Source organism: Scyliorhinus canicula, chromosome 13 (assembly GCF_902713615.1).
Source record: "Scyliorhinus canicula chromosome 13, sScyCan1.1, whole genome shotgun sequence".
In the NCBI taxonomy this organism is placed as follows: domain Eukaryota; kingdom Metazoa; phylum Chordata; class Chondrichthyes; order Carcharhiniformes; family Scyliorhinidae; genus Scyliorhinus; species Scyliorhinus canicula.
In genome coordinates this window covers 136,690,842-136,706,507 of record NC_052158.1, presented here as the reverse complement: position 1 = coordinate 136,706,507, position 15,666 = coordinate 136,690,842, and the positions used below count along the sequence as shown (strand labels likewise).

General features: G+C 42.3%; 1 protein-coding gene across 4 annotated transcripts in view; it reads left to right on the top strand.

Annotated features, from left to right (window-relative positions):
• The first annotated feature begins 280 nt into the window (after positions 1-280).
• Positions 281-15,666, top strand: part of zbtb38 (zinc finger and BTB domain containing 38) — a 56,827-nt gene continuing 41,441 nt past the window's right edge. The window contains exon 1 of one of the 4 annotated variants that reach the window (XM_038816104.1): positions 281-301. In XM_038816104.1, coding sequence (XP_038672032.1) covers positions 284-301 — 18 coding nt within the window. In that variant the 5' untranslated portion in view covers positions 281-283. Of the gene's footprint in view, positions 302-763; positions 1,198-1,224; positions 1,352-1,732; positions 1,851-15,666 lie in introns of those variants that run through there. The other 3 variants (XM_038816102.1, XM_038816103.1, XM_038816101.1) reach the window with 3 other exon arrangements.

The window sequence follows — 15,666 nt, the reverse complement described above, 5'->3', positions numbered from 1 at the left end:
CATGTTAAGAATTGCAATGTACCAATGTAAAATTAGAGAGAGAGAGAGGAGAGGTGACCAAGTGACGGAGGTGGCAGTAGTCGGCAGCTCTTGATTTTGTCGCTCATTCATCCCTCGCGGGCAACTCAGTTTGGAGGAAATGTCAGCTTTTTAAATGTATTAGCAGAGGCTGTTGGTGGTATGCATATTCTCCCTTCCTGACAACATATAGTTAAATAAATGCTCAGTTGCATCACTGCCTGCAGGCTTTGATGATGTCGGTGTGAGACTCTTCCCTCTTTCCATGAGGGCATTAATGAAGGTAACCCAAAGGAGATTACAGCTGTAATAATGTGGCACTTGAGAACTGGTTTAGCAACATATTCTTTTATTTTACAAGCTTCCTTAGTCGCTATATGTTGCTCAAACTCCCAGTGGCTATTTAGGTCACAATATTTTAAACCGTTTTTTCAACTACACGGTAATTACTTTCATGCACAAGGGACCAGGAGTAAAACAACCATGATGTCAGTGAAATATTCAATTTATATTTGGGCTTTCTAATCATTTGAAAATAATCTGAAGGAAATAGAATTTCACAATACATTCTGGTGGTGTGTGGCAGTGTATCACTGCAGAAATTTGCGATGCTTCTGTTTCCATATTCAATATGTTCTGTAAACACCAATGATTGCTCATGTGACATGAGATTTTGTCTCTGTGGTTGTTGGTGCAGAAATAGACGGATTTAATTATAGCATCGCAGCAGAGAAATCGAGGGACTGAAGGTTTTTTAAGATTTTTGCATCTCAAGGAGAATCTAATTGCTCAAATATTTGCTTTAGGATTCAGTGAAAGATATAATATCTGTATCAAATTGCATTTTGGCGAACGCAAACCCAGGATTGCCTGTTTCTGTCAAACACATTTTCCATCTAATGGTGATGCTGCTGCCATTCTTTTATTTTTGCACTGCATTTGCGATGAAGTACTGGGTTTTCGAACTGAACAGTAAAGCAGACTGACTGGACAGGAAGCAGTCAGTTTCAAGTGTGTGATGTGCCTGTTCTCCCATCACAGCAGAATATGGTTGCGCTGCCTTTATTTTTAATTTGGTGATCGAGGCTCATCTTGCATCATCGGTGCACGACAACGTCTTACTGTTGCCTCCTATCCATTTGAATCAGCACCATGTAGTTGACAGCTACTGAATTTAAGGTGAGCTGCCCCTCCCCCTCCCCTAGCTATGGTGCAGTATACAGCAGGGCTAAGCTTACTACTGCAAACCAAAAATGGCAGGCAGGTTTAATACTGCTTCTTTTCCGAACATGCCATGTATTGATAACTGTGTCCGATGCCCTGTGTTTCAAATGTGAGTATGTAAATACTGTGCATACGTTGCCTTGACAGCACTGGTGAGTATAGTTAGGACTGCATTACAACATAAAGTAGATAATTCTTTATTTTTAAAAAATGCTTCATAGAGCTCAAAGTAATAGATTACTTAACTATCCTCCGAGTACCTTTATTGAAGCTGTTTGCACTGAGATTGTTTTTTAAAATAATTTCTTGCATTATAATACCATTGGAGTTGCTGGACATCTCTCAGTCCAAATATCGTTTCTTTTGGTTTTCACCAGAGTTTGGATTTGAATCTCTCGATCCAGGTTTATGATGCAGATAGCAGATGCAAGAAACCTATTTTTAGCAGTCGTGTACATTCTGTACCACCGCTTGTATGTTTCTGACTGGTATTTTTGACAGTGATATCATGGGTTGATTCTCACCTAGTGTGACAAGTGGCCTTTGCAGTAGTCAGCTTCAGGCTCTGAGCCCTGGGAGAAATGGTCTTCGCGCAACAGCTTTCACAGGTTTGCAGACGGGAATTTTTACAGAGCAGTCTTGTTGACGAGCAGAATTTTCAGGAACCCCGTTTCTTCAATATTAGTAGCATAAGTGCGACAAAAGCTTCCTGAGAACTGGAGAGTTTTGACATTTTTTTTTAAAAGAAGGTAATCACGACAGATGTCCAGTGTCTATTGGTCTCCTTTTGATTTTTGCATGAAAATCGTAAAAATATTTTGATTGCGTTGTTTTTTTTTCTCTTCGCAGATAGGTTTTAGCATGCATGGCGCATATTATTTGGTTTGATATTTACGTACAGCTGGCTATTTAAAAAAAATCTTTTCATTGTATCCTTGGTTGAGGATATTTATTGAAAGAGTTTGATTGTTCATCAGAATGCACAGTTATTCATTCAAGACTGATGTACGTAGGGCTTTGGGAGATGGGGGCGGGGAGGGTTATTACACTTAACAACAAGCAGCAGGTAAGGTAAGATATACTGAGTATTTTGTGTGTTTGCTGATCTGGAAGTTTCTGGCATAGCATCTTTATCACAAATCTTTGAAGTGCCCATTTAAAAAAAGATGCTGCAGTGGATCTGGCTAAAAGAGGATAGCCGAGAAAGGACAGATTTCCATTTTGTGTAAGACCTAACTGGCTGATTCTTATGAGAAAAATTGCTTTATCGGAAATGTTGCATTTCCAAGATATGAGTGCATCCCTGAAGCACTGCCATTTACCTTTTTCGTTCTCGATGGCTCTGAAAAGATCATGGCGCAGTATTTAATTGTAAATTCATATTCGGAATTGAGTGCATAGTTTAATAATTGTGTTATTCTACATCTTGCCAGTCATTGTAAATCTAACCGGCCTGCCGTTCTTCAACCACTAAATACAAGGATGAAAGAGGTGGAAGTTATACTAAAAATAGGTGGACCAAATTATTGTCAATGAAAGCTGTCCCATTGTCTAATTTGATGGCTTCCAACCTGCAGCACAAATAATTTGTTTTAAAGCAATTGCTTGGAGATTAGCTACTGCAAGTGCTGAAAATACAATTTGTTTCTCAATAACTACTGCATAACAACATGTTTCTTTGACAACCGCATCCTGTCAGCATGTGCAGTTCAAACCAGCAATGGCATTCCAAGCTTGGCATTTCTCCTTCATCCACTTGCGTTTCACTCTCTATATTGCTTAATTGTTTGACTTTATTCAGTTAGCAACATTTGTGTTTGTGCTAGCATGGATTTGCGACTTTAGCAGGAAAAAAATGGTGCATTACTGTAAATTGGTATTGGGGTTTGACGAGAAGAGTGAAGCAAGTGGAGAGACGATAAAAGGCTACCCATTTAGGATGAATTCAACTTCAGGGATTTGCGCTTTGTATGGTATTAAGTGCATTATCTAATGTGATGTAAACACTGAGAAAATTTTCAATTCTATGCTTTAAATTAATTTTTCTTTTAAATATGCACGATGTTCGTTGGTATCCAACGCAATACCGTCAATCTGTCAAACTGCCAGCCTTCTGAATACAATCCAAATATAGGACTATATGTGTGCAAATACAATATAATGCAAGGTGGCAAATACCATTCAGTGTTGATCACGACTGAAAATATCTGTACTCTGAGTACGTTCAGTGAAAAATTAACAAAACGTTCGCCGAGATGATTATGCAGTTTCGAAATATCTCCTCATGCTGTGTGCAATTTGCGGAAATAAAAGTTGCCCTATTTCACTTTGGAAGATATCCACAATTTGGAGTGGTGCAGTTCATTTGCATCAGTATTCTGAAATGCAAGGCTTTCAGCAGCAGCCATTTTATAATTATACAATTCTGTTTTTCTGCTGTTGGTTTCAAAATGGCTGTTTTCTGCTGTGGTTGAGTGCTCACAGCCTTGCTGCATAGCATCGTGTTGTACTGCAAGAAGTAGGATTTGCTGCACTTGCCATTTACAGAAAGTAACACCGTTGTAAAATGGCAATTATTTTATAACGATAGCAGAAGCAGTGACTGTATTTTAATTCCTAGAAATATATTGAGTATGTTGCATTGAATTTGCATGGTTATTACAATTGAAATTTGCTTCAAAGACTATGAAATGACTCCAGACCTTAAGCAGAATGGTGGCACAATAATGGTGCTGTCAGACATGCTAAATTATTTAACTGTTTACTTCATGCAGGTATGTGGCAGACATGCAATACTGAATTCTAATAGGATTGAATTGTACAAAGGAAAAGCTGATTAGATTGCATCTGTCCTTATGATCATACAGCTGAATGACCTATTCAATTTTTGGACACTGCTTGTCGAAAATATCCTTGCAGGTGCTTTGCAGTCACTTCAGCATTAAAAAAAAAATGCGGGTATGATATGGTTGACTCTAACATTTGAAACTAAATTTGTTCAAAGGCAAGCTGGTGGGGACAAGAGAAGTAACTGATTGCGATAGGTTGGTGAGCAGACTTCATAGAATATCCAAACAAGATATAAACTGTGTTTGGAACTGGAAATGCTGAATTAATAGCTCTGCAGCTTGTACTATGGAACTAGGTCATGCGTGTCTGTTTGTTGCAATGTTGTGCTGAGCAGACTTGCAGTTACACCATTCAGCACTTTCAATAACATTTAAACCACAGTGTGAATTAATACAAAGTCATATGTCAACCTCACATGGTTTGACCTGTGTACATAGTCTACTCTTTGGTATAAAAGACTGAAATGTTCCTCTTGTGTGGGTTAATTATCTATCCTTCCACAGCAGTCAGATATGAAACTTGGTTGACATTATATGACTCAGCGATAATGGGAAAAATTAGTTGATTTCAAAGATGTACGTACATAAATAGAACAGCGCCCTTTTATAAAAAAAACAAAGATAAATTCACTCTCTTTTACTCTTTTGCCAGACCACACAAAAATTTTGGCTGAGGGGGAAGGTGGCATGCCGTGATCTATTTATCTGTATACCTCTGACGCTGCGAATTGGAGGTTAACAGGAGCATCTTGGATCCCATTTATTCAATTTTTGAAATGTTTGCGCCAGATGGTGTTGAACAAAAGCAGTTCTTAACACCAAGTGGCTGAAGTTGGGGATATCAGCAGTTAGGGTTGGAGAAGATGGGTGCAGGGAGTTACCTATCTACAGGGGTTGTGCATCTGTGTGCTATATTACATAAAAGCACAACTTCAATGTAGGAAAAATTGCATAAAATGTGATGAATGGGGTCTTTTGAAATTTCATTATTTGCTGCAGTATTAGTATTATTATTATCACATTCCTACAGATCAATTCCAGAGCAAAAAGGCATGAGTGGATCAAAAATGTGTCTGGATTCCACTGTAAAACCTCTGATTTGTTCTCTTGTAATTATTTTTATACATACTAAATGAGGAGCATTCATTCTGCAGCACCTGTCAGCTAAAATCTAATGAACTCAACACTTTAAAATTACGTGGGCGGCACGGTGGTGCAGTGGTTAGCACTGCTGCCTCATGGCACGGAGGACTCCGGTTTGATCCGGCCCCGGGTCACTGTCCGTGTGGAGTTTGCCCATTCTCCCCGTGTCTGTGTGGGTCTCACACCCACAACCCAAAGATGTGCAGGGTAGGTGGATTGGCCATGCTAAATTGCCCCTTAATTGGGGGAAAGAAAAATTGGGTATTCTAAATTTATTTTGGAAAAACCACTTTAAAATTTAATGTTCTGAAGTTCCCCCCCCCAACATCAGTCTCCTTCAATACTACAAAACATACAGAAGATTTGTGTCCAATTATCTTTGAGCTGTGAAAGGAACACATTTATTTTTTCGTAAACTAATGCCTGTGGTGGTAACGGAGGCCATAGTTTTACGCCCGCATTCGTTGTGAGCACAAATGCTGCCGGGGTGCAAAATAGGTGAGATGGGCCTATCTCGCTACGTGTGAGAGTTGGAAAACCAGAATCTCACCGGCATAGTCTCTTTTTCAGGTTCTCTCCACTGGTGATGTAACAAGGTTCCCACCCGAGATCGGGAACCTCATTCAAATGAATTATCATGTATAGAAAGGGCTTTCCCGCCACATGTTACCACTCTTCTCCCCCCCCCCCCCCCCGCCTCAAGAGACATTACGTGGTTGGGGAGATTTGCAACAAGTATGTAAAAACGAGAACCAGGTGCAGGGAAACAAGCAGGGGTACACACATCTAGGTTTAGCCCCCCCGGGGGAGAGGGACATGGCCAAGCAATACCCTGGCACTTCCAGGGATGTCCCTTTGTGTCCATGGGAGGGGAGAGGGGTTCCTTGTGTATGTGTGGGAGTGGCGTTCATGTTTTTTTCTGTGGAGATCAGGGTGCCCCAATCTCTGATTACTGACATTACCAGCTCTTTCAGGAGTCAGCCTGCCAGTGGTAACGGCATTGGTCACTCCTGCAGATGTTTTCTGCGCAATGTGGCTAGAAAAGCTGGCGAGCTACACAACTGGTGTCTCACTTCAGCCAGCACTCTGTGCAGAAAGGAGAAACTTTCACTTGGTGTGTTCCCGCTGCAAAGGCCGGTGGGAAACTATGCCATATCTTCCGGCCCCAAACTCCTTAATTATGCACCTGGGGGCTTTGCACAATATTCCGTGGAAGGGCAGGCATTGATTCCACGATCATATCTGGATGCCATATTCAAAAGATGTCCAACATCACTGATTCACCATTGAAAAAAGATGAACCTCCTCAAAAAGATGAATCTCTAGGAATACTCTGAGGTTGGAAGATAGACCTTCCATGTGAAATGAAAATTGCTTATTGTCACAAGTAGGCTTCAAATGAAGTTACTGTGAAACGCCCCTAGTCGTCACATTCCGGCGCCTGTTCGGGGAGGCTGATACGGGAATTGAACCGTGCTGCTGGCCTGCTTTCAAAGCCAGCGATTTAGCCTGTGCTAAACCAGCCCTTGAATCTGGAAGATACTTAATTAAATGCTCACCCCAGGGTTGCTGGTGGCCTCCATCCCAAACTCTGGAGACAGCCCCAGACATTCTTCAGGTGAGTCCCGACTTCTGCACACCGTTGTTCCTGACTTGGATTGGCATGTTTTCCCGCTGGTGGTGCAGGAAATCTGGAGGGGGGGGTGGGGTTCTGGTCGGGCCTTCTCATGCATCCCTTCAGCAGGATCATCCAGCAGGTTTCCAAATCCGCCATGCTGGACATTAACGGAAGATATCCATGGGCCCATTCACACCGGTGTGAAACCGATATTTGGACACCTGCCGAGTTCTCTTTCCCGCCCACCACTGAACCCGCTGGCAGGGCCAGGGGAGAATTCCACCCATTGTTACTTTGGTTGGAAATATATTTGATTTGATGCATTTTTCCATTTTTAAAAAGATTTGCCACTCATGGTTAAATCGATTGTCCAAATCTGATCCACGGGCTATGACAATTAAGATTCCCTACGACAGGATGTGGAGGATAAAATGATGGCTGATGTCATTTTAATTTCGGCAGTAGTGTGAAAATGGCGGTCCATTTATATATCCCATCTGATCTTATCTGCCATTTTATAGAAGTTAGAATTGGGACGGATGTATTTAACGGGTTGCTAATTTGATCCTGCTCAAACTTATAATTACTGCCAAAGCATATATAATTTTGCTTGGATGTGAAGTGAAAACCACTGGACGTTGCACTGCAGTGACATTCACTCATAATCATTTCTGCTTTGGACCCCACATGATGGAGATGTGGCGAGTAAATCAATTTCTAATTCTTGTTGTTTGGTTGAAATTCACCAATTTTAATCGTAACGTTGCAATGACAAGCGTGCATAACAAATATGCAAACTTGAGTGGATGAGACAATAGTTCATTCACAGCTCATACTGTGGAGCCATTTTAGGGAAGTGATTGGGGGCATCACTTAAGGGGGTGGGATTTTTTTTTACTGACTTCTTGATCATACAACTTTAGAAGCATTGGGTAATGTTAAATTGCACGTTGCAGTCTGTGGGGTGCACATTGCCAATTTACGGAATTGGAAAATTATATTATTTATATAATAGCATTTATTTGTAGAGACAGGATTGTTGTTTGACAAAATAATGAGGTACTGACGAAACATAAACCAGGAGTGTCAAAGATGCAAATACGATGAGATTCTGTTGTCGGATTCTAATTTGCATACTTAATTATAGCAGCTGCTTCATAAACATTAGAACATTACAGTGCAGTACAGGCCCTTCGGCCTTCGATATTGCGCCGACCTGTGAAACCAATCTAAAGCCTATCTACACTATTCCATTATTATCCGTATGTTTATCCAATGACCATTTAAATGCCCTTAATGTTGACGAGTCCACTACTGTTACAGGCAGGGCATCCACGCCCCTACTAATGTCTGAGTAAAAGAACCTACCTCTGACATCTGTCCTATATCTATCTCCCTTCAATTTAAAGCTATCTCCCCTCGTGCTAGACATCACCATCCGAGGAAAAAAGGCTCTCACTGTCCACCCTATCTAATCCTCTGATCATCTTGTATGCCTCTACTAATTCACCTCTTAACCTTCTTCTCTCTAACAAAAACAGCCTCAAGTCCATCAGCCTTTCCTCATAAGATCTTCCCTCCATACCAGACAACATCCTGATAAATCTCCTCTGCACCCTTTCCAATGCTTCCACATCCTTCCTATAATGCGGCGACCAGAACTGCACGCAATACTCCAAATGTGGCCACACCAGAGTTTTGTACAGCTGCAACGTGACTTCATGGCTCCGAAACTCAATCCCTCTACCAATAAAAGTTAACACACCATACGCCTTCTTAACAACCCTCTCAACCTGGGTGGCAACTTTCAGGGATCTATGTACATGGACACCGAGATCTCTCTGCTAATCCACACTACCGAGAATCTTACCATTAGCCCAGTACTCTGTATTCCTGTTACTCCTTCCAAAATGAATCACCTCTCACTTTTCTGCATTAAACTCCATTTACCAGCTCTGCAGCTTATCTATGTCCCCCTGTAACCTGCAACTTCCGCACTGTCCACAACTCCACCGACTTTAGTGTCATCCACAAATTTACTCACCCATCCTTTTACACCCTCCTCCAGTCATTTATAAAAATAACAGACAGCAGTGGCCCCAAAACAGATCCTTGTGGTACACCACTAGTAACTGAACTCCAGGCTGAACATTTCCCATCAACCACCACCCTCTGTCTTCTTATAGCTAGCCAATTTCTGATCCAAACTGCTAAATTTGTCTATATAAATTTGTCTATATATATTTGTCTAAACTCCATATTTTCTGCAATAGCCTACCGTGGGGAACCTTATCAAACGCTTCACTGAAATCCAAATACACCACATCAACTGCTTTACCCTCGTCCATCTGTTTGGTCACCTTCTCAAAGAATTCAATAAGGTTTGTGAGGTACGACCTACCTTTCACAAAACCATGTTGACTATCCCTAATCAAGGTAAGAAGTCTTACAACACCAGGTTAAAGTCCAACAGGTTTGTTTCAAACACGAGCTTTCGGAGCATTGCTCCTTCCTCAGGTGAATGGAGAGGTATGTTCCAGAAACATTTATATAGACAAAGTCAGAGATGCCAGACAAGGCTTGGAATGCGAGCATTTGCGGGTAATCAAATCATTACAGATCCAGAGATAGGGGTAATCCCAGATTAAAGAGGTGTGAATTGTCTCAAACCAGGACAGTTGGTAGGATTTCGCAAGTCCAGGCCAGATGGTGGGGGGCGAATGTAATGCGACATGAATCCAAGATCCCGGTTGTGGCCGCACTCATGCGTGCGGAACTTAGCTATAAGTTTTTGCTCGGCAATTCTGCATTGTCGCGTGTCCTGAAGACCACCTTGGAGAACGCTTACCCGGAGATCAGAGGCTGAATACCCTTGACTGCTGTAGTATTCCCTGACTGCTGTAGTATTCCCTGACTGGAAGGGAATATTCCTGCCTGGTGATTGTCGCATGATGCTCGTTCATTCGTTGTTGCAGTGTCTGCATGGTCTCGCCAATGTACCACGCTTCGGGACATCCTTTCCTGCAACATATGAGGTAGACTACATTGGTCGAGTCGCACAAGTATGTGCCGCGTACCTGGTGGATGGTGTTTCCACATGTAATGGTGGTATCCATGTCGATGATCTGGCATGTCTTGCAGAGATTGCCCTGGCAGGGTTGTGTAGTGTCGTGGTTGCTGTTCTGAAGGCTGGGTAATTTGCTGCAAACAACCGCGCAACCTCAAACAAACCATTGTTTGCAGCAAATTACCCAGCCTTCAGAACAGCAACCACGACACTACACAACCCTGCCAGGGCAATCTCTGCAAGACATGCCAGATCATCGACATGGATACCACCATTACATGTGGAAACACCACCCACCAGGTACGCGGCACATACTTGTGCGACTCGACCAATGTAGTCTACCTCATACGTTGCAGGAAAGGATGTCCCGAAGCGTGGTACACTGGCGAGACCATGCAGACACTACGACAACGAATGAACGGGCATCGTACGACAATCACCAGGCAGGAATGTTCCCTTCCAGTCGGGGAACACTTCAGCAGTCAAAGGCATTCAGCCTCTGATCTCCGGGTAAGCGTTCTCCAAGGCAGTCTTCAGGACACGCAACAACGCAGAATTGCCGAGCAAAAACTTATAGCTAAGTTCCGCACGCATGAGTGCGGCCTCAACCGGGATCTTGGATTCATGTCGCATTACATTCACCCCCCCACCATCTGGCCTGGACTTGCAAAATCCTACCAACTGTCCTGGTTTGAGACAATTCACACCTCTTTAACCTGGGATTACCCCTATCTCTGGATCTGTAATGATTTGATTATCTGCAAATGCTCGCATTCCAAGCATTGCATCTCTGACTTTGTCTATATGGGGCTGTTTAGCACAGGGCTAAATCGCTGGCTTTGAAAGCAGCCCAAGGCAGGCCAGCAGCACGGTTCAATTCCCATACCAGCCTCCCCGAACAGGCGCCGGAATGTGGCGACTAGGGGCTTTTCATAGTAACTTCATTAAAGCCTACTTGTGACAATAAGCGATTTTCATTTAATTTCATTTTTCATAAATGTTTCTGGAACATACCTCTCCATTCACCTGAGGAAGGAGCAGTGCTCCGAAAGCTCGTGTTTGAAACAAACCTGTTGGACTGGACTTTAACCTGGTGTTGTAAGACTTCTTACTGTGCTCACCCCAGTCCGACGCCAGCATCTCCACATCATCCCTAATCAAATTATTCCTTTCTAGATTATTATAAATCCTATCTCTTATCACCCTTTCCAAGACTTTGCCCACAACAGAAGTAAGGCTCACTGGTCTATAGTTACTGGGGTAGTCTCTACTCCGCTTCTTGAACAAGGGGACAACGTTTGCTATCCTCCAGTCTTCTGGCACTATTCCTGTAGACAATGATGACATAAAGATCAACGGCAAAGGCTCTGCGATCTCCTGCCCAGCAAATCCTAGGATGAATCCCATCCGGCCCAGGGGACTTATCTATTTTCACACTTTCCAGAATTGCTAACACCTCCTCCTTATGAACCTCAAACCCGTGTAGTCTAGTAGCCTGTATCTCAATGTTCACCTCAACATTGTTTTTATCCTGTGTGAAAACTGACGAAAAATATTCATTTAGCGCCTCTCCTATCTCCTCGGACTCCACGCACAACTTCCCACGACTGTCCTTGACTGGCCCTACTCTTACCCTAGTCATTCTTTTATTCCTGACATACCTATAGAAAGCTTTAGGGTTTTCCTTGACTCTACCTGCCAAGGACTTCTCATGTCCCCTCCTGGGTCTTCTTAGCTCTCTCTTTAGGTCCTTCCTGGCTAACTTATAACTCTGAAGAGCTCTAACTGAACCTTCACGTCTCAACTTTACATAAGCCTCCTTCTTCCTCTTGACAAGTGATGCAACTACTTTAGTAAACCACGGTTCCCTCGCTCGACCACTTCCTCACTGCCTGACAGGTACATACTTATCAAGGACACGCAGTAGCTGTTCCTTGTGCAAGCTCCACATTTCAATTGTGCCCATCCCCTGCAGTTTCCTTCCCCATCCTATGCATCCTAAGTCTTGCCTAATCGCATCATAATTGCCTTTCCCCAGCGGTATGTACCTATCCCTTTCCATCGCTAAAGTAAACATAACCGAATTGTGGTCACTATCACTAAAGTGCTCACCTACCTCCAAATCTATACCTGGCCTGGTTCATTACCCAGTACCAAATCCAATGTGGCCTCGCCTCTTGTTGGCCTATCTACATATTGTGTCAGGAAACCCTCCTGCACACATTGGACAAAAACAGACCCATCTAAAGTACTCTAACTATAGTGCTTCCAGTCAATATTTGGAAAGTTAAAGTCCCCCATAAAAACTACCCTGTTACTTTCCCTCCTATCCAGAATCATCTTTGCAATCCTTTCCTCTACATCTCTGGAACTTTTTGGAGGTCTGTAGAAAACCCCTAACAGGGTGGCCTCTCCTTTCCTGTTTCTAACCTCAGCCCACACTACTTCAGCAGACAAGTCCTCATCAGACGTCCTTACTGCCACCGTAATACTGTCCTTGACTAACAATGCCACACCTCCCCCTCTTTTACCACCTTCCCTGAGCTTACTGAAACCTGCAACAACCATTCCTGTCCCTGCTCTATCCATGTCTCCCAAATGTCCATAACATCAAAGTCCCAGGTACCAACCCATGCTGCAAGTTCACCCACCTTATTCCGGATGCTCCTCGCATTGAAATAGACACACTTCAAACCACCTTCCTGCCTGCCTGTACACTCCTGCAACCTTGAAACCTTACTCATGACCTCCCTACTCTCAGGGTGGTGTACAGCTACTTAAAGTTAAAGAACATTAACTGGATGAAATAAACTTAATTGGAAGGATGTACTGTGTAAGAGTATATTAAATGGCTTTGAGTATACCTTATGTGGCAAACTGGGCGACACTAGAGCAACTAGAATAAGGGCAGATATCGCAAAATTAATTCCAGTTTATACTGAGCTTAAAATGCTAAGCAGATTTGCACCCGGCTACTGCAAGCCTAGAACATTGCTGGAGAATAATACAAGTTCCAGCAATGCTGATGCTGCAGATGATTATCTGTTTCAATTTCTTCACTCATAAGATAAAGTTTGAGATATTTTAGATGATTGCTGAAAATAGAGACATTTTGTTTCAGCTTTTCATCTTGCACTCATCAGGTCAATTTGCAAAAAAATGCCAGTGTGGGAAAACAACAAATTTGTCCTGTATGAGAAGAGAGTGCTGATTGGGTGCCAAGCAGACTCTGGCAGAGGTGCTGCCATGGGGAATGATGGTGACTGACCATTAACTACCAATTGTTTGAAATTTAAACCAGGCAGTTTGACTCTGATTAGTTAAAATGCCCTGAGGAATGAACCAGCTAATAGATGTCACTTATTTTGTTCAGCTGAAACAGGTGCAATGTGTGTGCCTGTTCTTTTTGTCTGCAAACAGGGCCCTGTATATTAATATATGTCACTTCCAGACCAGTGCATACAAATGCTGCAAACTGCAAGCCTAACTGACTATCAGAAATTGGTTGTCAGTGTAATTCTTAGCATACTGAGGATTATTTGGCAAATGTTGTCCAATTGCAGAATCACATCTAATATTGGACACTGTTTTGAATTTTGCAAGCAAGGGCTGGTTGGGTATGGCCTGTATCTTACCTGTTGCGAACAGCAGAACGGACATGCTGTTTGATACGATCTGCCAGTCTTTGCAATGTATGGCCTACATTGTCACCTCATGGATGGTCTATACCAGGGGTGGGCAAACTTTTCCGTGCAAGGGCCACATTCAGAAATTCACAATTTTAAAGGGCCGCATAGTATATTAAGTAAAATAATTAATATTTAAAATAGCCAAAATAAAAGGTTTTTAAAGAAAATAAAAGCAATTAATTTTTATTAATTAATATTTTAAAGTAGAAACTTTACATGAAACACATTTATTTGAAAAACAAAGTAACTCAGTTTAAAGAAAAAAAAGCAATTAATTTTTATTAATTAATATTTTAAAGTAGAAACTTCACATGAAACACATGTTGTGCCGAGCAATGATCACCCTACTCAAGTCAACGTATCCACCCTATACCAGTAACCCAACAGCCCCCCCATTAACCTTAAAATTAAAAAAATAATAAAAAATGGTGGGCCGCATAAAGACCTTTGGCGGGCCGCATGCGGCCCGCGGGCCGTAGTTTGCCCACCCCTGGTCTATACCATGGTAGAAACTATTTCAACATTACACATAATCACACTGGATTGAGCGGGCTTTGTTCTACTGGAAGTTACGTATATACTCTCAAATTCCCACCGTACTATTTTGTTACACCTCATTAATTCTATGGTTCAGTGTGTCAGTTTATATCTTGCAGTCCAGTAAGTGAGTAATAACATTTTGTTTATTAATGTGTTACCTCTGTTTTGTAGAAATACATTTTATCTTATCCGGGGAATTCCTACTTTGTTCCCACAGGGATGATCTGGAATGTGTTGCTGCACAGGAACATAAATTTGGAGGTGCAGAATGAGATAATTTTTAATGTGAAGGAGAGGTCTGTTCAGGGGGTTGGGGAAGGATGCTATTTGAGGTGAAGAACCTCAGCAAAAGACCCAAGTGGAGAGGTCCTGGTCCTGGGAAAGTGGAGGTGGTTGGATGTGGACCCAGTGGGATCCTGAACGTGGAGTACAGGAGGTTGTCCCCTCCCCCGCCCCCCTTAACACCTCATGGCTTTGGCTTCCTTGCCTTCATTAAGCTGCTACGTTCCTGAGGCCCAGGAGACCCAACTGCTTGTGGTCAAAAATAGAATATCTGTGAAATGAAGGTAGGGGTTCATTATAATACTGAACTAACCAATCCACTTCTTAAAAGTGAATTGTCACCCATCCCTCATGCTAATTGAGTGGGTTCAAGGCAGGTTGGGTCCTGTCTCAGATTTCTTGCACCTTCACAGGACTCCAACCCACCTATTTTTTGTGAGTCAAAATGGTGTCTGTGCTGTGCTACTTGCAGATCGTTATTCTAGCCACTGGGTTTTTAATGTCCCCGCGAACCAAGGAACCTTGCATGGGGCTGTTGTTCACCAGACCCTTATAGATTAATGTCTTGCTTTTTAAAGAATTCAAAGTGGTCAATTTGTTTCAACATTACTCACTGACCCATGAGACTCTTTGCTGGTTTTTTTGAAGCGGTCAGTTTGCCTGATGACATGTGTCTAGCTATCTCATCATTGTCCTCGTTCTATCACTATCTTTGAATTATCGTTCCACTTTTGGTTCCCCTTTTATCAGACAATTCCTTTGTCTCGTGAGCAGAGTGAGGGTTAGTCATTGGTCAAAAGTTAACCATTTGAAATTAGCAAAATAAGCCTCCACAAAACACACAGGCTGCAGAGCACAATAGTTAGTTGTGTAGCCTCTCTACTGCCCTCCTCTTTCTGTTGGGAGGTGTAAATAAATTTAGAAAATAATGGCTGCAGTGAATACCCTGATTTGAGTCTTTTTTCAATGAAATACACAATGAAAAGATAGCAATAAGGAGGGGTCAGAATTCCTTTTTGCATTTCATTTGAGACATTAAGGACTAATTGTGACATACCGTCTGAAACTTAAGTTGATTTTGAGGCGGTTTGAGCAGTTTGAAAGATTCAGGTACACAAGTGAGTCAGCACAGTGTTTGAATAAATGAAAAGAATGGCACTGAAGACATATTTGGGGACAATGGGGTAATTCAGCCCAAACATTGAGGTTCCCCTCCAAGTCTCTCACCATACTGAC